The 27,535-nt window shown below is 39.4% G+C and overlaps 1 protein-coding gene across 2 annotated transcripts in view; it reads right to left on the bottom strand.

The window, feature by feature from the left end:
* LOC145357002 (TBC1 domain family member 22B-like) overlaps positions 1-27,535 on the bottom strand; it is a 326,450-nt gene that overhangs the window by 17,101 nt on the left and 281,814 nt on the right. For both annotated transcript variants that reach the window (XM_080210039.1, XM_080210041.1), the window contains one exon: positions 1,452-1,547. In XM_080210039.1, coding sequence (XP_080066165.1) covers positions 1,452-1,547 — 96 coding nt within the window. The remainder of the gene's footprint in view (positions 1-1,451; positions 1,548-27,535) is intronic.

Genomic DNA, 27,535 nt, shown 5'->3' with positions numbered 1-27,535 from the left:
CAATGTAGTGAAGCTATTTATTAAGACGCAGGTTGATGGGTTTTTGATAAGAGAGGGGATTAAGGGTTATGGGGAGAGGGCGGGAATGTGGAACTGAGCCACGACAGATCAGCCATGATCTTATTGAATGGCGGGGCAGGCTCGAAGGGCCAGATGGCCTACTCCTGCTCCTATTTCTTATGTTCTTATTAACTTCAACGCTTGACAAATTGAGGTTATGCTAAAGGTTTGCATTTTAAGAAAACTGATTCAAGTTTTGAAATGACGGAAAAGTTGAACAAGTTCAACAAGAAAGTTGGTGACAGTAATCATGACGTCCTCACTGGACGCTGGATGTGCATGTATGAATTTCAAGACTAATGATGCCGTGATGCAGATATTATAAAAACGTCCTTGCATTAGAAAGCGAAGATATTTATTTATCAGCAAATATACATTAATTACCAGTTAAATGGTTAGTGTACTGTAACAAACTCAAAACTAAATTGTAAACCTTCATGGAAAACCATCTAGCAAACGTTGCCATCAGGTAGGCCAGCTGGAGCAGAACACTGAGATAAACTGCTACCCTCAATTCCCTGGAATACCAAAGGCAGAATCTACTATTGTTCATTGAAGACATTAACTGAGCTGGTGTTTTGTTTAGAATCAAAATTTTAGACTTTACAAGTGAGCTACGCACCTTAAGTGGCCCTATCTGTTGCCACCACATTGGTGTTCCCACTGTGAAACATAGCTTATTTTGTTTCCTTCAATGCATTTGTTCATAAATTTTTAACATGGGGAGAAATTCATCAATTACAAAAGAACTGGAATTGATTCCTATGAAAATAGTGAACCATTCACAAGTGATCTCAACTAAATTGCTGTTTGTGAGCAAAGGAAGGCAATAAGGGAAGAAAATAAGGAAGGAAGGAAGAATCTGCATTTATAGAGCAACCTTCACAATGGAGGACATTTCAAACTTCAGAACTAAAAGTTCAGTTATTGTTGTAACATGGTGAAACATGGTAGCTAATATGTGCACTGTGAGGTTCACAAACAGCAATGAGATAAATGACCATAATCTGTTCTAGTGACATTGGTTGAAATGCGAATATGGCCCAGGTCACTGGGAGAATATTCACAGTCCTCTTTCTATAGTCCACTGCGGAGATCAGACTAGGCCTCCCTCATCAGCATTGCAGCACTTCCTCAGTACTGCACCTGTCCAGATTCTGCTGTAGTCTCTGGAGGGGGCTTGAATTCACAATTTTCCAATTCAAAGGCAAGACTGTTCCACTCAGCCAAGGTTGGCACCCGGATCACTTCTGGATCATCTACTTTGATCAGTTATTATTGGTTTTAAGTGAAATTTTGATTGCAGTATCTTCAGCTTTAAGCAGAATGTCAACAGTCAGAATAAAAAGGCAATTTAACATCTGTCACATATGCAGACATTATCTACTTACTTGAAAGTCATCTTCTTCCAAAATTTCCTTTCTCCATTTGATGAGGAAAGCAGCACAGACGTATAAATGGAAATGAGAAAATCCCTCTGGCTCTGACTGTTAAAAAAAATATATCAATAGGTGTTACTTCAGAGATGAGATTGCCCGGTGGTATAAATCATTAAGCTCCAATCTACTGCAGGAGGCTCCTGAAGGCAAAGGTAAAACACAATCTCAATTTATCAGGCAGACGTACCACAGTATTATTCAATTTGGCAGATTGATGATCCAAATCTTGCAAGGAACTTTATAATTATTTCTAATTTTTAGAACATTTTGAATGAGAACAAGAGGTCTTTCTGCTACACATTGAGACTGGTTAACGTCCTGAAGGATAACATTGAAATTTGTAACATCTCTTCTATGTATCTTTTCCTTAATGCAGCTTTTAGTTCAAAATAATGATGCTGAACTCTCCCAAATGCTCAGCAAGTTTACTCATTGAGTAGCTGATAAGTCCAGGGTTTGGATGGGATGGCTGGAAGATCCCATCAAGGAGAGTGAGGGGATGGGCTTGAGAGGCTGGGGAGAGACAAAGGTCTCCATAAGATATCCCTCAAAGAAGGACCATCCCCCTCCTGTCTCATTTGCAATTCCACTGAATTTAGACAATTGCCAATTATGAAGAACTTTCAAGGTTTATAGAATCATTACAGTGCAGAAGAGGCCATTTGGCCCATTGAGTATGCACCAACTCTCTGACAGAATAACTTTATCCAGGCCCCCTCCGCATAACCCCATGCATTTCCTATGGCTAATCCCTTTAACCTACACATCTTGTGACACTGAGGAGCAACTTACCATGGCCAATCCACCTAACCTGCACATATTTGGAATGTGAGAGGAAAGCGGAGCACCCAGAGGAAACCCACAAAGACACAGGAAGAATGTGCAAACTTCGCACGGACAGTGACCCGAGGCTAGAATCGAACCTGGATCACTGGAGTCAGCAGTGCTAACCACTGTGTCACCGTGCCACCCAATTTTGGATCAGGGAAAAGTACTGTTCTATTATGCTGTTGAAATAGCCACTATTAAAAGTTTGACTCAATACAACACCTACTGAGGCCATTAATTACTCTGAAAACTGGGAACTCGCATTGCAGCATCTACAGACAGATACAAACTGAAAACAGATGTGCATTGTAAAATTCTTCTAAAACAATAAATACAAAACCTGGGTTGTCCTTTCAACTGCAGGAAAATTGACTATTTGTACAAGTACAACAGTTCTGTCCTAAATTTATCAATAGGTTGCTCAGAGGCGACAGTGAAATAGAATTCAGAATGAGTGAAAATCCACTTAGAATGGAAGGGTTGCAACAGCCAATTCACTTAACATGTAACTGAATGGATAATCATGCCGGTGGTAATTAAATTGATAGCTACTCATGAGAAGAATTAGAGTGCTAATGTTCCATTACTTCATTCCATAAGGAGCTCTTAGAATACACCTCTCAGATCAATATGAACCAGTGGCACAAACATAAAAACAATTTATTTTTGTGCATTAATTCCTGGAATTAATCTTTGTATTTGGACCTCCAGCACTCTACCTCTTTATTGAAAAATGCTGGTTACCTGACGATGGTTAGCAGTTTTCATTATTGAAGCATCACATTTGAACAAGATCTTATCCTTATCTGACATTATATTTACATTACTGGCTTAAATCCTCCTGTATACATAACATCAAAATCGGGACTTGAGATGTGTGTCAGGACCCCTTGGAAGTTTAAACTACTGATGGGCTTATTTTTTTCACTGTTTGGATCCTCTGCGAATGTCTCTGATACTGAGTTCAATGTCACAGACTTGGGCCAGGGAACTGGGACTTATCCAATGTGATGCTGGTTAATATCTATTCTAGCTCGAAGATTAGCCAGCAGAACTGAACAGGACACCATAACCCATCTCCCCCTCAACCTGGCCCAACTACCCCCCCCAACCCAGCCCTCTCTTTTCACCCATTTTCTCCTGCGCTGGTCAATCTTCAGCAGCTATGTTGTGTTGACCCATTGCTGCTGCAGTTGGCAGCAATAATGCATCCTCTCCAACACTGTTTTCCCGTAATTTTGGATTTTAAGTGTTTATCCACTTTCCTGATCAAATCTGTTTTATCACTCTCTTAGGATACATTCTAGTTTCTAATCACTTGCTGCATTAAAAGTTTTTTCCCCATACTGCCATTGCTTTCTTGACGAAGCACGTTAAATTGGTGCCCTCTGGCTCTTGACTGTTCTATTAATTGGAACAACTTCTCACTATCTACATTGTCTACATTTCTATCAAATCTCCTCTCAACCTTTTCTTCTCCAACGAAAAGGACTCTAGCTTCTTTTCCATATCCATGCAACTGTAGGCCCTCATCTCTGGAACTGTTCTTGTAAACCTTTACTACACTTTCTCTAAAGCCCTCATACAGAAACTAAATTCTGAGGCTCTGAATTGGATGTGCAACTGGGGCTGAACCAGAGTTTTACAAAGATTCAACACAACATCTCTGCTTTTGTGATATTTGCCTTTATTTCATAAGCCTAGGAACCAATTTCTCAACCTGCCCTGTCACCTTTAGCGATTTGGGTGCATCTACTCCAGGTTTTTGTAGCTGTACCCTCTTTCGAATTGTGCCTTTCCTTTACCTTTGCTGCCCCTCATTCCTCATGCCAATATGTACCAATTCACACTTCTCTGCATTAAATTTGCCCATTCTGCCAGCATAGGTCATTGTGAACTCCTTCACTATCCTCTTCATGGTTAAAATATTTCCATGTTTTGAATTACCTGAAATTTTGAAATTGCGTTCTGTACAAACAAGTCTGAGACATGGCTAAGTAACAAAGCAAAACAATGGTCCAGATGCTGACCTGAGGGATTGTATGCCGTCCTTTAATCTGAAAAACAACTGGTCACTGCCACGCGTTATTTCCCATCACTCAAACAACTTCATTTCTATGCTTAGGGGTGGCACGATGGCAGAGTGGTTGGCACTGCTGCCTCAGTGCCAGGGATGCGGGTTCAATTCCGGTCACGGGTCACTGCCTGTGTGGACTTTGCAGTTTCTCCCCATGTCTGCGTGGGTTTCCTCTGGGTGCTCCGAAATTCTCTCACATTCCAAAGATGTGTGGGTTAGGTTGATTGGCTATGCTGAATTGGCCCTAGTGTCAGGTGATTAGCAGGGTAAATATGTGAGGTATAGAGCCTGGGTGGGATTGTGGTCAGTGCAGACTCCATGGGCCAAATGGCCTCCTTCTGCATTATTGGGATTTTATGATTCTACCACTTTTGCTTTTTATTCCATGGTTTAGCTACGCTTTGCTATAATCAGTTGGGCTCCCAAGAGTGCTTGATAAATTCTTTACATCTGACCTTTGTGACACTTTCTCTAATTTGCTTTAACCTTCAGTTTCCTTGGATAATAGGTTGATACATTGTTGTTTGTATGGTTATATCTAATTAACTGTAATAAATAAAATATGCTACTAAGGGGTGATGGGTGTTGGCATGGTTAGGCAGGAAAAATTCAACAACTTTGCTACATTCATATTGAATGTATTTTCTCCAGAGCTTTCAACAAAGGGCAGCTGTTTTATACTATAATACTGTCAAGTGAAGCTAAAACAAAAATATACTTCAATTCTTAAATCTCTGGCAGACAAATTAAAGCAGAAATCTTTGTGAAGCTCCTTATTAGTTTGAATTAGTCAGAAGTGCTGAGCCTTTCTGCCCTTCAGTGAGAATATTTTTAACAACTAGGGATATAAATGCAATGTTCTTCCAGAAAGTGACAACTGCACACAGCAAAGTACCAAAGCTAAACACTGGAGATGCAGGACATCTGGAATCAACAACAGAAAATGCTGCAAGTATTCAGCAAGTCAAGAAGTATCAAGTTGACGTCTTTTATCGGAACTGCAAAAAGTTAGACTTATCTGATTTTAAATAAGTAGAGGGGCCGGGAAAAGTGAGAAAGGTGGAAAGGACAAAAGGGGAAGGTCTGGGAAAGAATGGATAGCAAGAGAGATTAAATGCAAAGGAATGAAAGTGCAAGACAAGGCAAAGTGAAGAAACAGACATGGGTTTAAAGGTATAAACAGAAATAGCAGAATCACTACCAATAGTTGCTGTCTGAAAATATGGGAGCAGTGGTTATGATCGAAATTTGGTGAACTCATTGTTGAGTCAGGAAGGCCGTAAAGTACCTAACTGAAAGGGTGCTGTTCATCCAGTTCTTATGAGGCTTCACTAGAACAGTGTAGGAAGCTGGTGGAAGAAGTCAGGGTGGGAGTAGGATGGAGAATTAAAATGATAGGCTCAGGATCATACTTGTAGACCAAATTGGGGGTGTTCCATAAAACAATTACTCAAGTGCGAGAAATTGGGACTAGCGCATCTTTAGTGGTGGTTATTGTTGGTGCAGACTCTACGGACCAAAGGGCCTTTTCTGCACTGTATGGCTCAATTTGGTTTTGTCTCCCCAGTATAGAGGAAGCCACACCACGAGCACTGGGTACAGTTTGAGCAGGCAAAGTGGTTAGGCACAGTGGTTAGCACTGCTACTTCACAGCGCTAGGGTCTCAGGTTCAATTCTGGCCTCAGGTCACTGTTTGTGTGGAGTTTCCACATTGTCCCTGTTTCTGTGTGGATTTCTTCTGGGTGCTCCAATCTCCTCCCACACTCCAAAGATGTGCAGTTAGGCTGATTGGCCTTGCCAAATTGACCCTAGTGTCTGGGACATTAGCAGAGTAAATGCGAGGGGTTGCAGGAATAGGACCTGGGTGCGATTGTGGTTGGTACAGAGTTGATGGGCTGAATGGACTTCTTCTGAACTGCAGGGGTTCTATGATTCTAATGCAGCTCACTACCACCATCGTAATGCTGACTGGGGATAGACAATTAATGGTGGCCCATGAATGAACTAAACAAAGTATAATAAATTGAAAGCAACACCAATTTGAAAGGAATATTTTAAGTACAGAGTTGAAACTTTCAAGTAAATAGTCTCACGACACCAAGTTAAAGTCCAACAGGTTTATTTGGTAGCACAAGCTTTCAGAGCGTTGCCCCTTCATCAGGCGAGTGAAGAGTTCAGTTCACAAACAGGGCATATATAAATACAAACTCAATTATAAGATAATGATTGGAATGTGAGTCTTAACAGTAATCAAGTCTTTACAGATGCAGACAATGTGAGTGAAGAGAGGATTAAGCACAGGTTAAAGAGATGTGAATTGTCTCCAGCCAGACAATTAGTGAGATTTTGCAAGCCCAGGCAAGTTGTGGGGGTTACAGATAGTGTGACATGAACACAAGTTCCCGGTTGAAGCTGTCCTTATGTGTGCGGAACTTGGCTATTAGTTTCTGCTCAGTGATTCTGCGTTCTCATGTGTCGTGAAGACCGCCTTGGACAACACATACCTGAAGATCAGAGGCTGAATGCTCTTGACCACTGAAGTGTTCCCCAATAGGAAGGGAACATTCCTGCCTGCTGAGCAGTGCCCATTCATCCGTTGTCATAGCATCGGCATGGTCTCGCCAATGTACCATGCCAATGGGACATTCTTTCTTGCAGCATATCAGGTAGGTAATGTTGGCCGAGTCACAAGAGTATGTATCGTGTATCTGGTGGATGGTATTCTCACGTGAGATGATGGCATCCATGTCGATGATCTGACACATCTTGCAGAGATTGATGTGGCAGGATTGTGTGGTGTTGTGGTCACTGTTCTCTTGAAGGCTGGGTAGTTTGCTGCGTACAATGATCTGTTTGAGGTTACATGTTTTTTTGAAGGCAAGTAATGGAGCGTTGGGGATGGCCTTGGAGAGAAATTTGTCTTCATCAATGACATGCTGAAGGCTCCTGAGAAGATTACAGAGCTTCTCTACTTTGGGGAAGTACTGGATGATGAAGTGTACTTTGTCTGCCGTGTCCCATGTTTGCCTTGAGGTCTATGCGGTTTGACAGTGACACATCGGAACTGTTGATCAATGAGTTGAGCACCATACCCTGTTCCTACAAGGGCGTCTTTTTCAGCATCTGTAGGTGTCTGTTGCAATCCTCCTCATAGCACTTGAAAGTCTTGATGTGGAGTTGCCGGTGTTGGATTGGATAGGCATAATAAGTAGTCTCACAAGACCAAGTTAAAATCCAACAGGTTTATTTGGTAGTATGAGCTTTCGTAGTGTCATACGCATCTCCATCAAGGACAGTCACCTCAGCACTTCATTGTACCGTAAGCCCATGGATAACCTCACGATGCTCCACTTCTCCAGCTTCCACCCTAAACACATTAAAGAAGCCATGTCCCACGGGCAAGCCCTCCGTATACACAGGATTGCAATACAGTGAAGTGCTGAGGTGACTGTCCTTGATGGAGATGTTATGGCAGGAGAGTATGGATGAAAACTTTTAGTTATAAAACAAGGCTTGAAGTGTTGGTTAATGAAAGATAAGAGGAAATCCAATCTTTGATTTTAGACAATTCTGAAGCGTTTTGAAAGGATGAATTAGGAAAGATCATTTCCTCAGACTGGAGAGTCATTGATAATGGGGCATCAGTGAAATATTGAGAGCAAGGAGCAAACAGTATTTTAATACTGCAGTTCTGACATTGGAACAATGGTGAAATACCAACTTCCCAAGCTATTTTTGCTTGCTCATTTTCAATCCTGTTCCCATCAGATGCCAGGCATGGAACTTGAGAAATCTGGTAGCAACTCAAACAACCCAGCAGAAAATGATTTTCGCACTGCTGATAGAACAAGGGAGTCTGCAGTTTTATATTTCCTAGCCCAGCCAATGACAGGAGAATAATGTGCCAGCCATCATTTCGCTTTTATTGCATAAAGGCAGCTGTACTGATCAAAACAAACTGGTAGCACAAAAGAACTGCATCGATAACAACCTATCCAGAGCAGTGTGAAAGAATGGTTAGCAATCGATATAGTAAGTGGTGACAAAAACAGAAATCAAAAATTTAACAGTGGAAGAATAGAAGCATTCACAATATCTAATGTACCTACACTACGTGGGAGACAGCAGTCAACTAGCTCACCACCAATTTTTTGAAGCAGTTAGAGATGGCAATGAATGCTGGTCAAGCCAGTATTATAAAAAAAACAAAACTTGCACTTATATAGTTTCATTAACATAATAAAATATCCCACGTCTTTTTAGGGGAGCATTATGGAACAGAATTCAACATTCAGCCACATGGGAGATATTAAGCCAGATGACCAAAGCTTTAGTTGATGACGGAGGATTTAAAAAGTGTCTTAAAAAGGAAAGTGAGGCAGAAGGATGTAAAAAAGGGAATTTCAGAGATTTAAGGCTCAGGCAACTGAGGGCATGGCCATCAATGGTGCAGCAATTAGAATTGGAAATGCTCAAGTGTTCTAAATTGGATGAGCAAACTTAATTCAGAGGATTTTAGGGTTGCAAGGGATCAAAGAGATAGGAGAGATGAGACCATGGAGAGATTTGAAAACAAGGCTGCAATTTCAAAATCAAGACTGCTTGGCGGTGAGGCAATGTAGGTCAACAAGTACAGGGGTGATAAATGAGCAGGACTTGGTGTTAATTGGGAAACTAGCAGCAGCGTTTTGAAAGTGCGCAGGAGGTAAGACCATGGGATGTAAGCCAGGAGTTTGTTGGAATAATCAAGTCTGGAGTTAACAAAGGTAAGCTAGAGTATTTTAGCAGATGAGCTGAGACAAGTGCATAATCAGGCGCTTGTACAGGGGCTGAAATAGGTAAACATACTGGCACTGATGTGTGGTAAGAAAATTCAATTTGGTGTCAAATGCAACACCAAACAGCTTAATTCAGCCTCATTCATTTGCTAGGAAGAGGAATAAAGTTTGTGGTGGGGGCTGCAGACAATTGTTTCTGTCTTCCCAATATTTAATTGAAGGAAATGCCTGCTCGTTTAATACTGGATGTCAGGCAGGCAGTGAAAGTTTAGAGACATATGAGGCAAAGAAAGAAGTTTATACATAAACATCAAATTCGTTCATGCTAGTGTTATTTTACTTCTCTTTAATAACAGGACGTTATTGATAATCTCCATGATTCCAGTCTATTTTGCTTAAAGCTCAGGATGACATACACCAAACCTATTGGTCTAGATTTCGTGGTCAATGGCAAAGCAAATACATTGCCACTGACCTCAGACAGAGAGTTGCCCCAAAGATCTAGCAATCTCTGCAGCACTGATTTTCCCAGTCCTAAGGCCAATTTGAATTTTTCGCCAAGTCTGGCAGATTTCCAGGCATTCAGCAATAGTTGACTGATCAAGTAAGGTAAACAGCCGATCACTTTCAAGTATTCTCAGATTGCAAACCAATCAGTATAATGAATTGATTCTTTCACTTTTATTTCAAATTTTGGAGGGCAAACTAAATAATTGAAAAATAATCATGGGATTAAGGTAGAAGCTGAAATTTCATCAACTTCAAAAACCTTTTTCAAATGAGGATTTTTCATCATGGAGAAATTTGACATTTCACAAATGGTAAAATTAGTTTTTCAGGGGCAGTGAGGTTGTTTATCTTTAATTATGAGCTTAATGTGTTGTTAAAACCAAGTTACACCTCATTCAAAAAGATGTGTTTTTTCTAGGGTGTTTATAATGAGATGAGTGTGTAAAAAGGCAAGTTTTCATCAATTCAATGATTTCTAATTGATGACAGTCTGGGCCAACATACATTCTATAGGTGAATGTAGAATCACTCGGAGTCATAGAGGTTTACAGCATGAAAACAGGCCCTTTGGCCCAACTTGCCCATGATGCCCTTTTGTTTAAACCCTGAAGCTAGTCCTAATTGTCCGCGTTTTGCCCATGTATTGTCTAAATGCTTTTTAAAGGGCAAAATTGTACCCGCCTCTACTACCTCTGGCAGCTCGTTCCAGACACCCACCATCCTCTGTGTGAAAAAATTGGCCCTTGGAACACTTTTGTATTTCTCTCCTCTCACTTTAAACTATGCCCTCTAGTTTTAGACTCCCCTACCTTTGGGAAAAGATATTGACTATCTAGTTGATCTGTGCCCCTCACTATTTTACAGACCTCTATAAGATAACCCCTCAGCCTTCTATGCTCCAGAGAAAAAAGTCCTAGTCTATCCAGCCTCTCCTTTTAACTCAAACCATCAAGTCCTGGTAGCATCCTCGTAAATCTTTTGTGCACTCTTCCTAGTTTAATAATATCCTTTCTATAATAGGGTGACCAGAACTGTACACAGTATTCTAAGTGTGAACTACCAACATCTTGTACAATTTCAACAAGACATCCCGGCTCCTGTATTCGATGTTCCGTCTAATGAAAGCAATCATGCTGAATGCCTTTTTCACCACCCTGTCCACCTGTGACTCCACTTTCAAGGAGCTATGAACATGTATCCCTAGGTCTCTTTGTTCTGTAACTCTCCCCAACACCATACCATTAACTGAGTAAGCCCTGCCCTGGTTCAATCTACCACAATGCATCACCTTGCATTTATCTAAATTAAACTTCATCTGCCATTCATCAGCCCACAGCCCAATTGATCAAGATCCCATTGCAATCCGAGATAACCTTCTTCACTTTCCACTATGTCACCAACCTTGGTGTCATTTGCAAACTTACTAACCATGCCTCCTATGCTCTTACCCAAATCATTAATAGAAATGACAAACAACAGTGGACCCAGCACTGATCCCTGAAGCACACCCCTGGTCACAGGCCTCCAGTTTGAAAAACCCTCTACAACTGCCCTCCGGCTTCTGTCAAGAAGCCAATTTTGTATCCACTTAGCTACCTCACCCTGGAACCCATGAGATTTAATCTTATGCAACAACCTACCTTGCGGTACCTTGTCAAAGGCCTTGCTAAAGTCCATGTAGACAACATCAGCTGCACTGCCCTCATCTATCTTCTTGGTTACTCATTCAAAAAACTCAGTCAAATTTGAGAGACATGATTTTCCACTCCCAAAGCCATGTGGACTGTCCCTATCAATCCTTGCATCTCTAAATGCCTGTAGATCCTGTCTCTCAAAATTCCTTCCAACAATTTATCCACCACAGATGTGAGGTTTGCTGACCTGTAGTTCCCAGGCTTTTCCCTGCAACCCTTTCAAACAAAGGCAGAACATTTGCCATCCTCCAATCTTCAGGCATCTCACCTGTGACTATCGGTGATTCAAATATCTCTGCTGGGGAACCTGCAATTTCCTCCCTAGCCTCCGATAATGTCCTGAGATACACTTCATCAGATAGATAGATTTATCTACCTTGATGTGCTTTAAGACTTCCAACACCTCCTCCTCTGTAAGATGTACACTCCTCAAGACATCACTATTTATTTCCCAAATTTCCCTAACATCCATGCTTTTCTCAGCAGTAAATACTGATGAGAAATATTAATTTAGAATGTCATGCATCTCTTGTGGATCCGCACATAAATGATTTTGTTGATCCTTAAGAGGCCCTACTCTCTCCCTAGTTACTCTTTTGGTCTTTATGTATTTGTAGAAGCTCTTTGGATTTTCCTTTGCCTTACCTGCCAAAACCATCTCATGTCTCCTTTTTGCCCTCCTGAATTCTCTCTTAATTTTACTCCTACAGCCTCTATACTCTTCAAGGAATTTACTTGATCCCAGCTGCCTATGCATGTCATGTGTCTCCTTTTTCCTGACCAGGGCCTCACAATCATGAATCACCCTATTTTTACCAGCTTTGTCCTTCACTCTAAGAGAAATGTGCTTATCCTGAACCCTGGTTAACACACTTTTGAAAGCCTCCCACTTGCTAGATTTTCCTTTGCCTTCCCACAGACTCCTCCAGTTAACTTTTAACACTCATAGCAACTTTTCTAGAGTTTTGTATTAACTACACATGTGAGGACCATATAAACTGGTGTCAGTTTCAAGGAATAATAGGAGTGAATACTTGCAGTTTCACTGCCAGTATTACTGCAAAATGTAGGCCAATAATTCTGCTTGTTTGCTGTACAGCTCTGATTTGAACAGTGAAAACATGTGTTCAAGATGGGTTCTTAAACATTAACAGTGATTTACCAAGTAGAAGTAAGAATTTTAGAAGTTTACTTTGTTAGATCAATGTTCTTTTAATGAAATGCAAACAAAACCAAGTGAAGTTTTTATTTCTGATCTGGTTACATGAATACAAAGAGTAGGTCATTGATTTAAGGCTGGAGGCTTCCAAAGATTGTTCAGGTCAAATGCTAAACACTGTGAAATCTCAGTACCATTGAGCTGCTGATATATCAACAAGACTACTATAACTATACACACATTCAAACACCAGGCCAAAAAGACTGAATTATCCATAGTTCTTGGATAGTTTTTAATTAAGAAACCTGAAAATACAGGTCGGCAAACAATCATCCACAAAAGCATGGATGTGTGCATGAGTACAGTTCCTGCAAGTTAATATAAGACCATAAGATATAGGAGCAGAATTAGGCCATTCAGCCCAATGAGTCTGCTCCACCATTCAATCATAGTTATACAATGAACACAGGACAATGAAGTTCCAATAGCCTTCAGAGCATGATAACTCCAAGATGTGATATATTGTTTAAATTTAGGAATTTATTTAAGGTCGAGGTTGAAAGAAGTCAAACAGAAAGAAAGCACATATAACCTGCATCAATACAGCATCTTTCACATTCTCAGGACATCCCAAAGTGCTCCTCAGCCAAAAACTAACCTATGAATTATAGTCACTGTTGCTTTGTGGGTCTCACAGATAACAAAAGAGGTGGCTGAGCCATCAATCTGTTTTGTTGGTATTCATTGTGTGATAAATGTTGACCAAGACATCTGGAGAAGTCTGTGTTCTCAACCATAAAAAAATTACAGACTTTTATGTCCACCTGAACAGACAACTGGGGCCTTGATGTCTCACTGCTGAAACTTTTAACATCTCCAGCAATGCAACTTTCCTTCAACTATAATCAAAGTTCAGTCCAGATTATGTGCTGGGGTTCTTGTACGAATCATGAATAAACCACCTTCTAGTTCAGAAGTTGGAAATATCGCACTGAATGATCATTAAGAAGCCATCTGGATTGATGGAACAAACAGGATTGATTTGTAGGGTATGTGGAAAAACATCTTGAATCAGCTGAATCAAGGTGTTTTTCCATATATCTTACAAATCATTGCAACAAATGCAACAACTTTAAGGATCAGAAGATGAATACAAAGGCTGAAAGGTTACCCAAGGAGCAAGTTTACTTTTGGTCGAACAACAAGCGAGTGAACCCACGTCTCTGCTGTTATTCAAAGAAAATACAGTAAGAAGTCTGACAACACCAGGTTTAAGTCCAACCGATTTATTTGATACACATCATTCAAAGAAAATGACAAGGAGTCACTCACATAGAAAGAGTAATTGTGACATTAATGTTAGCTCAAGGTGATTGTACATTTAGAAGTCATAAAAATATAGAAGAATGAATGAAAGTGTAGTCTGTATCAATTATCACCGTAGCATCGGATTTCTATGATAGCAAGGCTGCAGTATTTCAAAACCAGAAAATACACTTTTGACACTGGTTACAATCAGGTAATTCTTCAAAAAATTGAGAAAATTATATGTGACATTGAATCCTCGCAGACAGTATTTGTATTTTACAGTGATCAGCTGTTTCAATATCAGAATCAGGAAAACATAATTCATAACACATTATAATGCCAAATATATATTTAAATGAAAAATGGCTGAGAATTAATGAAGTTCAAATTGTATAAACATATGAAATTTGAAGAATGTGTAAACTAATCAAATAAATAGCAAGGATGACCCAATATCAATATTGTATTGATGAATCTACCTTACCAGCTTACTCAAGAAGAACATTTATTGATGTTCTGATAATTGAATATGGTTTTTCCACTGTGCAACTCAACAAAGCATAACTTGTATCATAGACAATTCATTGGCTACATAGGAACAGGGATAGGCTATTCAGCTCCTCAAACATGTTCCACAGATTATGGCTGATCTATATCTAACTTCCTACCTTCATTTGTAAATATTAATAACCTTGTTTCAATGAAAAAACCTATCAATCTCGGCTTGGGATTTTCAATTGACTGAGTTTCAACAGCTTTGTGGGGGAAAGCTCACCACTATTTCCAGAGCTTTCTACAAATAGTTATTTCAGGCCGGCAATTTAACATATTGGACTAATTTCTACTTCATCTTGAATTCAAGCAAATTAAGAAAACTGATGTGTGCCGTGGGTTTTCAGACTATCCTTTTATCTTGGCCACCTGGGTTTGAACCTGGGGGAACGAATGGTCTTTTTTTCCCCTCAATTTCTGTATGTGAAATGAGATTGAGCATTCTTAGCTCAGTTCTTCGTGAAAGCAGTAACTTACCATTCATTCGTCTGATGTGCTGCTCTAAAGATTACATCTATCTAAAAATGGCTTTATGAAACTTAACAAAAAGTAATAAAAAGGCCAAATTACTTTAGGACCTTAATGTCAGTCATGAAAACTCAAGTGCTTATGCAGAGTAGGGCATAATTGAATCGGGATAATTTAAGACGAGCTCAGACTTGGAATTAGTGATTTGAAAGATAGCAAAAAATTAAATCAAAATCCAAAATGAATAGTGCGTGCACGCATTCTGCCTGAGAACATGGGTGCAGTTTGCTACTGCACGAGATACAGTGATCTATGAATTTGTCTTAAATGACAGTGCAAAATTGATAATAGCAAATTGTGCACACGGTCTCATTTAGCTCCCAGTGGTCATTTCCTGAAAAGATACTTGGGTCCTGACATTTAAAAAAAAGGCACTTCAATAGCAGTTCTAAACCTAGTAACTGTTAGTGCCCACAAGTCTGAAAGACGTGTTGGTTAGGTGCATTAGCCATGATAAATTCTCCCTCAGTGTACCCAAAAAGACACTGGAGTGTGGTGGCTAGGGGTCACTGCAGTGTTAATGTAGGTTTATTTGTGACACTAATAAATAAGCTTTAAACTTTAACTTTAAATGAACTTTAAAGATAAGCTTTAAACTCTATCCTCCAACACCTGTGGTGCTCTGACAATGTTACATGCTATGTTTTGTGAGGTTCTATTATCCATCTCAATATGCTGAACGTTTCACTTGTTCTTGTTTCACGAGCTTGCTTCTAATTTTTTTTCATTCCTTGTTCACCCTCTATATTTAGCTTTGGCTGGAAGGTTACCACCGTTCATGTCGGTGGGAGATTTTCATCCTGCTGCAGTGAATGGAGATTTGGCTGGGTGTCAAATTCGCCAACCTCACTGCAGTAGGAGCGCTGCGTGAATGGCCGGTAAGATCGCACCCATAATATTTCCTGCTTTTTATTCTAACTTAAAAATCTTTCACTGATCTTCCTGGTTTTGGCTTCCTGCCCATTTTGTAGGTGAAAGCAACATTCCCTTTTTAATACATAACCGTGGCTTTTTAATTACTGAACACCTGGTTCAAACACTAGGGGCTGGACTCTCCAACCCCACTGCAGCTGGGATTCTTCGGTCCTGCTGCAGTGAATGGAGATTTGGCTGAGTGTTAAATTCTCTGTCCTCACTGGCAGCGGTAGCAGGGCATGAATGCCGGAGAATTTCTGGCCTAGAAATTGCTTCAGTGAAGCACACAGATTGTCGACACCGCCATAGTTGCAGCATATTTCATCAGTGGTGCAAGGCCAAAGTAGCAAAGTTACATGGTGCTTTGAGAAAGGCACAACAAAGTCAAGCTATTTAGTTCCTTATGTGACCTACATGAGAGCACTATCATTTTTGTATTTTTTCACAGGATATAGGCATCACCACTATGCATCCTTAATTATCCTCAAGGAGGAGGGGATGAGCTTAATTCCTACAGCACTGCAGTCCATGTGATGAAAGAACTTTCACAGTGCTGTTGGATTTTTGCAGAATTTTGGCTTATAACGATGAAGGAGTGGCAATGTATTTCCAAGTCAAGATGGTGTGTGATTTGGAGAAGAACTTGGACGTGAAGATGTTTCTATGAGCATGTAGTCCTTATCCTTCTAGGTAGTGGTGGTCCTATGTTTGGGAGGTGCCACTGAAAAGGCCTTGTTGAGTTGTGCAGCACCTTTCAGATGGTGTACACTCTAGCTATGTTGTGGAGGCAAAGGAAATTAATGTTTAAGGTGGTGGGTGAGGTGCTTTGTTCTGGTTGGTGTTGTGTTCTTGAATATTGTTAGAACTGCGTTCACCCAGAAAGTGGAGAGTATCCAATCACATTCTTTACTTGTGCCTTATAGAATCATTAAGTGGTTACAGCATTGTAGGAGGTCATTGGGCCCATCCTGTCTGCACCATAAGAATAATTGACCTAGTACCACTTTACCTCTTTCCTATAGCTTTGCAAATATTTCCTAGATAGATGGAAAGGCTTTGCTGGGTCAGGTGAATCACACACTCAAATTCCCAGCCTCTGATCTGCTGTTTATATATCTGGTCCAGTTTCTAGTCAATGCTGATCCTACAAGATGTTAGTGAAAGGTTAAAGCAATGGTAATCCCAAGGGGAAGAGGTTTGATTCTCTGTTCGTGGAGTTAGCCATTTCCTGGCACGTGTGGCATGAATGTTACATATCACTTGTCAGTCTAAGCCTGAATGTTGTCCCTGATTTTGCAACATGCACGCACAAACTGTTCTCTTATCAGAGGAATTGGAAGTTGGACTGATGAACACTGTGCAGTCATCAGCAAATGTCTCCAAATAATAGTGCATGAGTTGCCACAGGCCCATGGGAAAATCTAGGCCCACATTCCCTACTTTACAATTTAATTAAACAGTGCAACGTTAAAATCTATTAGGTTTGTTTCTTAAAGAAAGATCCATCATCACAAAATAAGTAGTGTGTTGGGGCTGGTTTGCATACATTGATAGCACTGAATTTTTATACTAACTCTGACAAAGTTATTGGCAACTTAGAGAAAAGCAATTGTCAATATTCTAGCTTTTAGTGACTGTATTTATAGTTTTACCTATACCCATTTGGTATTTAAATACAATGAAATAAGAATCGAATAAATGCATCATATCTGATTTTTAGATGCTAGATTTAAGTTCAGAGCTGCAGGATACTTTCAGCATATTCTAGAACTAACAAAAACACTGCAGGATAGCAGAGGCTTACCGTGCTCGAAATACTCCTTCCACAGAAAACCTCTGCATCTGCAGTTTCTCAGATATGCTTTTTTTTGTGATGTGTACAGCTGAATCGAAAATGCCTTCACTGCAGCCATGAAATCAGCTCTGACTGGAAATGGCAGGATTATATTTATATTTTGGTAACTGGTCTAAAAGCCCAAACAGCAGAACTAATAATCTGAAGATATCTTGCCAGATTAAATACTGAGAGAGATGAAGCACAAAGTGCACATCACAAATTTACAACCTATTGTTCAGAAAAATCCATAATGGACAGAATCTTTAACTTGGGGAAAATGTGGTGTGTGTGGGAGTATGAAACCAGTGTAGGAAGTTTGTTATTCTCTGCTTTTAACAAGTAACCTTAGAAAGGATTGCACACATTCCAATTCAAACAGAGCAAGGGAAAAATCAAAGCAACTGTGGCAGAGGATCTTTGATGCAGCTGTTTTCCAAAAGACACAAATGAAAATTGTATATGAAGTCCATTAATTGATTCCGTTAATGGTCTTCTCACTGAGTTACAAAGACAAAGCCACCTCAGACTCTTTTCATCTTTTCCCTTCTATTCCACCAATCCAGATTTCTCAAAGGGTTTTCACGGAACACAGCCAGCTCCACTGTATGCATAATCTTGTCAGTTGTTAGTTTTCTTTTGGGTTTTAAGACCAATACAGGTGTAATCAAATAAAATGAAGTGATTGAGTGGGACAGATTAGATACCATCCATGTTCACAGCACCATGCTACCCTGACCACCATGAATGTTTACTCCTGCATTAATGCTTCACTTGAATGTGTTATCTGATCAAACCAAAACTGAAAACCTTAGATACAGCAACCTCTCTTCTATTTGATTGATTTTTGTTTTACTCATTGTAATTTATTTTTCTGTGCAGCCATGTGAAATGACATAATTGAGAAAGACAGCCAATCTTATGGTTTTGCTTCATTGGGTTCAGTTAACGACCAGCAAAAGCATCCCTGATTCAAATAAAGGGCTTTAACCAAACCAAGACTTTGGTTTCAAACATTGTGTTCAATGAAGATTGCTTTGATTCCACGGTGAAATGAAAATCTTCCTAGAAATGAATGTGCCAGAGACTGAGATTGAACTCTGCTTACTTGGCAGAATAAACTGCAATTCCTTTCATTTTGGTCAGAGACTAACAAAGTCAATCTAACTCCTTTCCTTTCTCTATCTACGATCCGATAAGTATTTCCAGCATTTACTATTATTTCAGATTTCCAGCATCTGCAGTATTTTGCATTCTGCATTTTTATTTGATCTGTTTTCATTCATTGTAATTTCATATTGCTTGAAATTTCAGAAACATAAAGTAAATTGGGTTAATTTGCTCTCCAAATTTACTGGCACCAATATCAACTAAACTAGTAAGAACATAATTCCAGAGATAGGTTTACTTTATGCTGGCTCTGTTTTGGCACAACTGATTTATCTGGAACATGGGTTGCATTTTGTAATGACTTCAGTCTCCACAGTGTAATGTAACTAATAGCAAATTTTGAGGATTGATATTTCTGATTCTTGCTCAGGGAATGCTTATTCCCTATGTACAAAAATCAGGAAAATGAGACGTAAAATACTTTTAGTAAATCAATGTCTTTTACAGGGCACTGGGAAATCCAAGCGCCTTTGTGTGTGCATGAGAAGGACTAAACAAACTTGTGTGTAAAGTACGAGCAAGCCTGTCACAGTTCCTCAAATGAGGCTTGAAGGAGTGATGTAACCCTGGAAGGTATAGCCTCGAGGAATGGAACTTTGGAAGTATTTGTGGATCTATTTGTAACCCTGGAAGGCATAACCTTAAGAGGTGAAACCCCGGAAGATTACAGATAGCTTATGATGGACTCCACTCCTTTTGCACGGGAGTTGTTGTTATTGTGTTACGAAGTATTGTTATTGTGTTTATATTAGGTTGTTATTTTCCAGGATTGAGACACAGCCTCAATCCCAATAAAAAAGTTCCACTGCTTTTTGGTCTGAATAGAAGCAGGAGCTCAGTTTCTGGGTAATTGCATAAAGAAAAAAAATCTTCCCTTTGCTTATCTAATTTGATGTAAACATATCGCTCCTTCAAGTTCTGAGTAACCCTAAAATTTTATTTTTAAAATTGCTCGTTAAAAAGTAGGCACCAAAGATAGTACAGGCGATATCTTCCGGCTGTTCACGCCGGCATGATTTTTAGGTCCCGCAGCAGTGAATGCAGATTTGGCTAAGCATCAAATTCTCTATCCTCATTGGCAGCAATGGTGGGGTGTGAATGGCTGGTAAGACTGTGCCCTACGTTCAACATTCTGGCCCTTGAAGAACAAGCATTCCAAAGAGAAATGTCCTAATCAGCAACAGTTCCATGACAACATTTTAAAATTGAAATAAACCTTTTCATTTTAACTTAGTAATCAAGAAAATTGTTCCTTTTATTAGTTTGCCGGTGTGACTAAATAACATAAGTATCACCAACATCATCTTTTTGAACCAATTGTTTGAACAACTTTTTACATTACTCTGGGCAAATTGTTGCCTGTTAATATTCATTTTTAATAGGTCAAAGATTACAGCAAGTTAATATGTTTTAATTATACAAATACATTTTATAACATAATTAGGCAGAGTGTCCTTGGGTTTTAAAAGCGAATATATATTGAAATAATTTTAGCCCAATAAATCACTATTAAATCTCATTTTTAATGTTGAAATTAATACAGTGAATGATGACTTTTTAGTGACTTATAATGAAAATTATAAAATTAATTTAAATTACTGCATGGATCATATATATATAGTTTAATCTACTTACACATTAAAGGAACCCTGAACATTTGGATAGATTGTGCTAACTGAGGCAATCCATCAACTTACTGTAGTCTATATAAGCATGCACCAGTGATCAGATGGTCAGAGGACATCATTTATCAGAACATATAATATGTGGAACTACAGTGGCCTGCCAAGGATTTTTCTTTCTTTCCTTAAAAACGTTCTCAATCTCTCCATTTCTAAACCACCACTTGAGAAGTGCAAGAAATAATTCAAGCCTCTCTAGGATGGAGAATAGAGAGAAACATGGGACAGAATTGTCTGACGAACCATTAAAATCTCCTTTGGCTTCAGCAGGACCAGGAAATCCTATGGGTGGGATCAGCCAGAAAATCCCGCCAACGGAGTGGGAACGAAAGGGGTGAAAATAGGAAGATCAAGGAGGGCAAGGCATGAATGAAGTGAATGGATTTTTGGAGGTTTTCAGAAGTTGAAAAGGAGGTGTTGAAGAATTTTTCTGATTTGATTCATTATTGTCTCATGTATTGGCATACAGTGACAAGTACTGTTTTTTGTGCTCTATACAAAGCATACCATTCATAAATATGTGGGGGAGAAGGAAAGGAAATGCTGCAGAATGTAGTGGTTACAGTCATAGTTCGGGTGTAGAGAAAGATCAACTTAACCAGGGACAGCTGACCACGGTGAAGCAGAGGAAACAGCGCATGTTGGAATAAACGGCTAAGGTGGGGTCACAGAAAGACATGAAAGTAAGGATGATGATCTTGAAATACAGTTGCTGGTGAATGTAAAGCTAATTTGACATGATAGGAACAGGTTAAAAAGTGAATGGAGGACTCAGTGAGGTTGAGGATATGGGTCAGGCATTCTTACTGAATTGGAGTTGTTGAAGGGTAGGAACAGGCAGTCCAGTTAAGGCATTGAAATATCACATTTTACATGTTTGGATTAGATATCATGATTGCAACAGGCAATATCTCACTCATAGTTAACTATAAATACATCACGTTTCATAAAAGCTTTAAATCACATAATGGATTCATACAGAAAATGAATCCATTATAAAAGTAGATAATAAATTAGATAACACATGATGTATTGAATAAAGATTATTAATACAGAAACATTTCACAGTGGATAGATGTCAGTTTCAAACTGATTTCCTGTATTACAGCAGTGTTTTTGTTTCATATGGCTGGGGAAGCAGTTATAGTTTGATGTGGTGGTTAACAATCATTCAACAGCTCCAACCAGTGCAGGTTGAATAGCTGGGACTGTGTTGCTGGTTGGACCAGGGTGACTGAAGCAGTGCATAGTGCATTGGTTCTGCTGTCCCAGGTGATACCCGCCAGTTTCTGTAATGATAATCACTGTTATTTTTGACCTTAGTTCCAGTGTTCTGGAGGTGTTGCTGGTAGATAAAGTGAAGAGTGATGCCTGGCATTTTGGCATCAAGTCATGAGTAAGTGCTAGGCCACAGAGCATGTTCTTGTTGACCTTCAACCTTTCCAGGCAGAAGACTGAAACAACAGACTTGGCAACATTTAGTTGAAGTCTCCATTTTCTGAAATAGGCTTCCAGAGGTCACAGATCTACAATAAATGTTTTCTCCGTATCTTGGAGTTCTTCAGCTGTAAGCAGCAACAACCCCCTGGAAAATGAATTCCTTCAGGAGCAAAGCAGCCAAGAATTTGTGCCAGCAACATAAATATAGCAGCTCAATGTTGAAAACTCACGCTGGGCAAAACATGAGCTGCTTGCAAAAGAATTGTTACTTAGTAATCCTACAGTAAACCAAACTCATGAAACAATCCAGCCATTGAGTCCATTTTCTCAGGTACTGACTCTTTGCAAGCAGGGATAACAAAATCCCTAGCCTAGCCATCTACATCAAGGGAAGCCTCACCGAAAATGCAGCAGACTTAAGATCAGATGGCTCCTACTCCATCACTATCAAAGTAGGTAGGGCGACCACCATATATGTGTGTAAGCCACCAAAAGACCCGTGGTGTAGCATCACGATGTAGCCTGATTCACATCCAACCATCTACATTGTTTCAGTTGTACAAAATCTTCAATACAACAAGGATTCAACAGAATAGATACCAGAACAGAATCTTAAAATTAGCACTCAAAATCAGACATCTTTTCAAGAGCACAGATCTGGAATTTGTTCTCCCACACGGCCATGAATGCTGGATCAATTATAATTTTCAAGTCTGAGATTGATAGTTTTTTTTAAAAGGGCATCAAGGGATCTAGAACAAATGTAGGTAAATAGAATTAAGGTACAGATCAGCCATGATTTAAATGAATGGTGAAACAAGCTTGAGTGGCAGGATGGCCTATTCCTAGTTTCCTATTTTATATTCAACTCAAGGAGTGAAACTCAGAATGCAAAATCCTCACATCAGAAATTACCATTCAAACGTACAAACTACAACACGTGGAACATAGCAGAGCAGACTTCTATGAATATTAGTCATCCTAGAAGGGTGGTGTCCAAATACACTGTGAATCTTCATTCTTATAACAACTAAATTGCAAGCAGAATAATTAAACCTACAGCATAATAAAAACTAGAGTAACTTTCACATTATTTACAATATGTTTTATTTATTGTATGAAATTTAAGTAGCTTGCTCTTTAGAGAATTATAAATCAATCCCATTCCAAATAGATTTTAAGTTATCAGCCTTTGAATTTCTTACAGTGCAATTTCAATGGCAATGTCCAAGGAAATGCAAGTGAGGTTAAGAAATACAAAAAATGTTTCTTTTTAAGTTACTTGATTAAATCCTGTTTGCAAGGTTTGAAAAATTTAAAGGAAAGATGCATGGAAAGGTTTGTGACAGCAGATAAACAGCTGGCTAAATAAATAATGAAATAGCTGTATTAAACATTTCAATAACTAGAAATGGATTCTTGGATTGAGCTCCAGAGCCTTCCGTTTCAGATATAAACAGTATCCAAACTACCTGATAATACTGCAGCTAGCCCTATAGTCATGAAACTAACCTTCCAGAAACTATTATTTCTGACATTCAACTGATTCACTCCCTCTGCTTTTTTTTGATTGTATTGCTGCAAAGGGAGTTTTGTGCTGCAGACTACTGCAGTGGGACCACAAATGAAACTCGCTGAAACTATTTTTAGTTATGATTATTCAAGGCCATTGGTGAAGAGTGACCTGTCACTAGTCCCTAGGCTAAATTTCAATCTATTTTTTTTTGAAGTTTCAGATGAGGCACTCACATTTTAAATATACAAAATTCTTAATCCTTTTTTTTCACGGAGTGGGGGAGGGGGGAATGGGGTGTTGGATACTCACAATTGAAAGAAGAAAATTGATAATTATTCTCAGAACTAAGATTCAAGTGCTGAGAGCTCACGTGTGTCACGAGACTGTAGAATCTATCTATTGCAGCCACTTGGCAATCTGTTTATCCAGCAACATCACAGAGTTAAGCAATCCATGATCCGAGCAATACTGCAATTACTTTCTGGCAACCTCCTTCGAACGCAACATCAATTTTTTTTATAATCTGGAGTGTAAAATGCATATTCAATATTCACGGCAATTTGAACACATGGCAAATTTTCCAAAGCAGCATCTGCATTTTATACTTTTACATAATTAGCCTTCATCCTGGCATTCTGAGTTAATTTTATTTGAATGTGTAAATACAAGTAAGGGTTACAGGTTACATTTTATAGCAGGGGGAGTCATCCTTAAATGTTGTCTGATGTCTAATTTTAATACAGGGCATCGACTCTGAACTTATATGATGAAATGCAAAGTCAGTTTTATTAGAACGATTGCTTATGCAAACAGAACTAATTTCCCATTTGCAATTCATTTCAAACCTGCTGCAGAATAGTAAATGACAAGGGATGCCTCATTAGATTGGGGGTTACATGCTTAAATGACATAGCAAAGTGGCCCTCCACCTTGCATATCAACAACAAGCCAAGTCAGTAATTATAGAGCAACACTCACAAGCTATGAAATAAACAAATTTACATTCAGATATCAGGGGCTATTTCTATAGAATAAATCCCTTTCACAAAACTGATGCAACTGGACGGAGAATAGGTTCACTGAAACCAATGAAAAATAAAAACTAATAGGAAGGGAATCAATGAACGTCATATACATCCTCAAAATAAATTAAGACAAATTTAAAATCAGGAAAATAAATGTTTCAAAGCAAGAATGATTTAAAAAACCTATTCCTGAAACAACTGCACCACGCATTAAAACTTTTTTCCTATAAATATCAAGTTACCAGAGTCAGAAGTTTACAAATTGGTGAGGAAGAAGAGATATTCAAGTTATAAATAAATTATAATTAATATAGGGTGATGAACAACGACTGCACCTAATACTATTTATTGATTTGTTTTCTGCTGTGTGACAGAGTTAGCAGGTGTCGGAACCATCGTTGGAATCAGAAAGGGATAACGGAAGTGGGGTGGAAAGCAAAAGCTCTATAGTGTTACGATCCCAGCTGATGTCACTACTGGACAGAAAGATCCTAGAATAGAATCCTGACTCAAAACACTGTAACTTTTACTTTATTTAGAAAACATGCAGGAACAGAGGGTTACAGGATTGCTAATTAGCGTTTTAACAACAAGAAAACAGTACATTTATAAAATATGAACTCTGCTGTAATGGCAATTTCTCTTTGTTCCTTGAACTTCAATCTTCCAGTTCCTAGAAACCATTCATTAGCTTCTCTGGAGCTTGCTTTTGTACCCATTATTCCATTAATTTGATTTTTGATTTGATTTATTATTGCCACATATATTGGTATACAATGAAAAGCATTGTTTCTTGTCCACTGTACAAAGCATGCTGTTCACAGAGAAGGAAAGGAGAGGTTACAGAATGTAGCGTTACAGCCATAGCTAGGATGTAGAGAAAGATAACTTTATATAAGGTAGGTCCGATGGCAGCAGTGAAGAAACTGTTCTTGAATCAGTTGGTATGTGACTTCAGACTTCTGTATCTTTTTCCTGATGGAAGGTGGTGGAAGAGAGAATGCTCAGAGTGCGTGGGGTTCTTGATTACGCTGGCTACTTCTCTGAGGCATCAGGACGTGTAAACAGAATCATTGGATGGGAGGCTGGTTTTTGTGTGATGGATTAGGCTACATTTGCGATCTTTTGTAGTTCCTTGCGATCTTAAACAGAGCAGGAGCTAGCTATATCAAACTGATACAACCAGAAAGGATGCTTTGTATGGTGCATCTGTAAAAGTTAATAAGAGTCTAGAGGACATGCCAAATTTCCTTAGTCTTCTGAGAAAGTATAGGCATTGATGGGTTTTCTTAATTCTAGTGTCAACACAGGGGGACCAGGACAGGTTGTTTGTAATCTGGACACCTAAAAACTTAAAGCTCTCAATCATTTCCACTTCATCCCCATTGATGTAGACATGTTCTCCTTTACGCTTCCTGAAGTCGATGACTATCTCTTTATTTTACTGATATAGAGGGAGAGATTATTGTTGCTGCACCAATTCACCAGATTCTCTGTTCCTTTCCTGTACGCCGTCTCATCATTGTTTGAGATTTGACCCACTATGGTGGTGTCATCAGCAAACTTGAAAATTGAATTGGAGGGGAATTTGGTCATAGGTGTAAAGGAATATAGTAAGGGGCTGTGGACACAGCCTTGTGGGGCACCGCATTATATAGCTTTCCTGCTTCCAGCAGAGCTGTTCCCTCTCTAGCTTCCTATCTTCAACTGCCTGGAATTTCAGTTTAAAACATACTCAAACCGCTTTTCTAATCCAAAGGTGCCTCTGGTTGCTAAGCAACATCTAGTTTGTTCGTCAAGTTGTGTTTACTTTTCATGTCATAAACCCTTTTGGCACAAAAGAAACACAGTTTGAACTGAAACCAAGAACCCTATACGTAGAAACACCTTTGTTGAACGTGAATCTAAATAGAGTTGTATCCTTGCCGACACAAAAACACTAAATTAAATTCATTTAAATCGATACCTTATTTCCAATGCCCACTAATAACAACCACGTATCACTTAATTCTATCACTTTTTCTTGACAATGGTCACACTATCTGCAGCTTGCTTATAATGCCAGATAGCAGGATGAGGGTAAACCCGAAGTTTGGAAAGGTATTGGCACAAACATATTGTCATTCCCAATATTCTCAGTGAGGGCACAAGGGCGAGGTGGAGTATCTGGATGTTAGGTGTGAGATCTGAATGCCAGGGACAGCTTAAGGGTAAGTGAATGGAGATGTATTGTGGTGAGCAGTGAGAGGTGACAGTATGTTGGACAGATGATGTCATATGAAAATGTATTTACTAACAGTGGCCACACACAAGATTATTAGACGTCTTCTCTTTATAGAATTACAGATTCTATGGGTTTTTGAGTGCGCTCCGGAAGCCTGTCGGTTTCCTTGGGTGATTAGGTTTCTACCCATAATCCAAAGATGTGCCTGTTCGGTGGATCAGCCATGGGCAAGGTGCAAGGTTATGGGGATAGGGTGGAGGGGAGAGCCTGGTTGGGATGCTCTTTTGCAGAGGCGTTGCAGACTTGATGGACTGGATAGCCTCTTTCTGTATTGTAGGGATTCTATTTTATGGTCATCTGTCCCCAAAACTCATAGAATCCCAATAGTGCAGAAGGAGGCCATTCGGCCCCTCAAGCTCACAATGACAACAATCTAACCCAGGCCCCATTCCCCACACATTTACCCTAATTCCCCTGACACTAAGGGGCAATTTTGTCTGGCTAATCAATCTAACCCGCACATCTTTGGATTGTGGGAGGAAACCCACACAGACACAGGGAAAATGTGTAAACTCCACACAGACAGTGATCTGAGGTCAGAATTGAACCTGGGTCCCTGATGCTGTGAGGCTCTTCTGAGGGTGAGCCTTGAGGGTTTTCTGGTCCCCTGACTCTTCTCCCCTCCACCTCAATGAATATGGTTCCTAGCACCATATCCATTAACGTGGAAGGCCTTTCTCTGGCTGCTGGTCCATTTTCCTCCAGGGTTGCAGCAGTGACATTCAGCAATAGCCCT

Source organism: Carcharhinus amblyrhynchos, chromosome 22 (assembly GCF_965287045.1).
Source record: "Carcharhinus amblyrhynchos chromosome 22, sCarAmb.v2.hapA, whole genome shotgun sequence".
Classification (NCBI taxonomy): Eukaryota; Metazoa; Chordata; class Chondrichthyes; order Carcharhiniformes; family Carcharhinidae; genus Carcharhinus; species Carcharhinus amblyrhynchos.
This window is presented reverse-complemented; position numbering and strand designations above follow the sequence as displayed.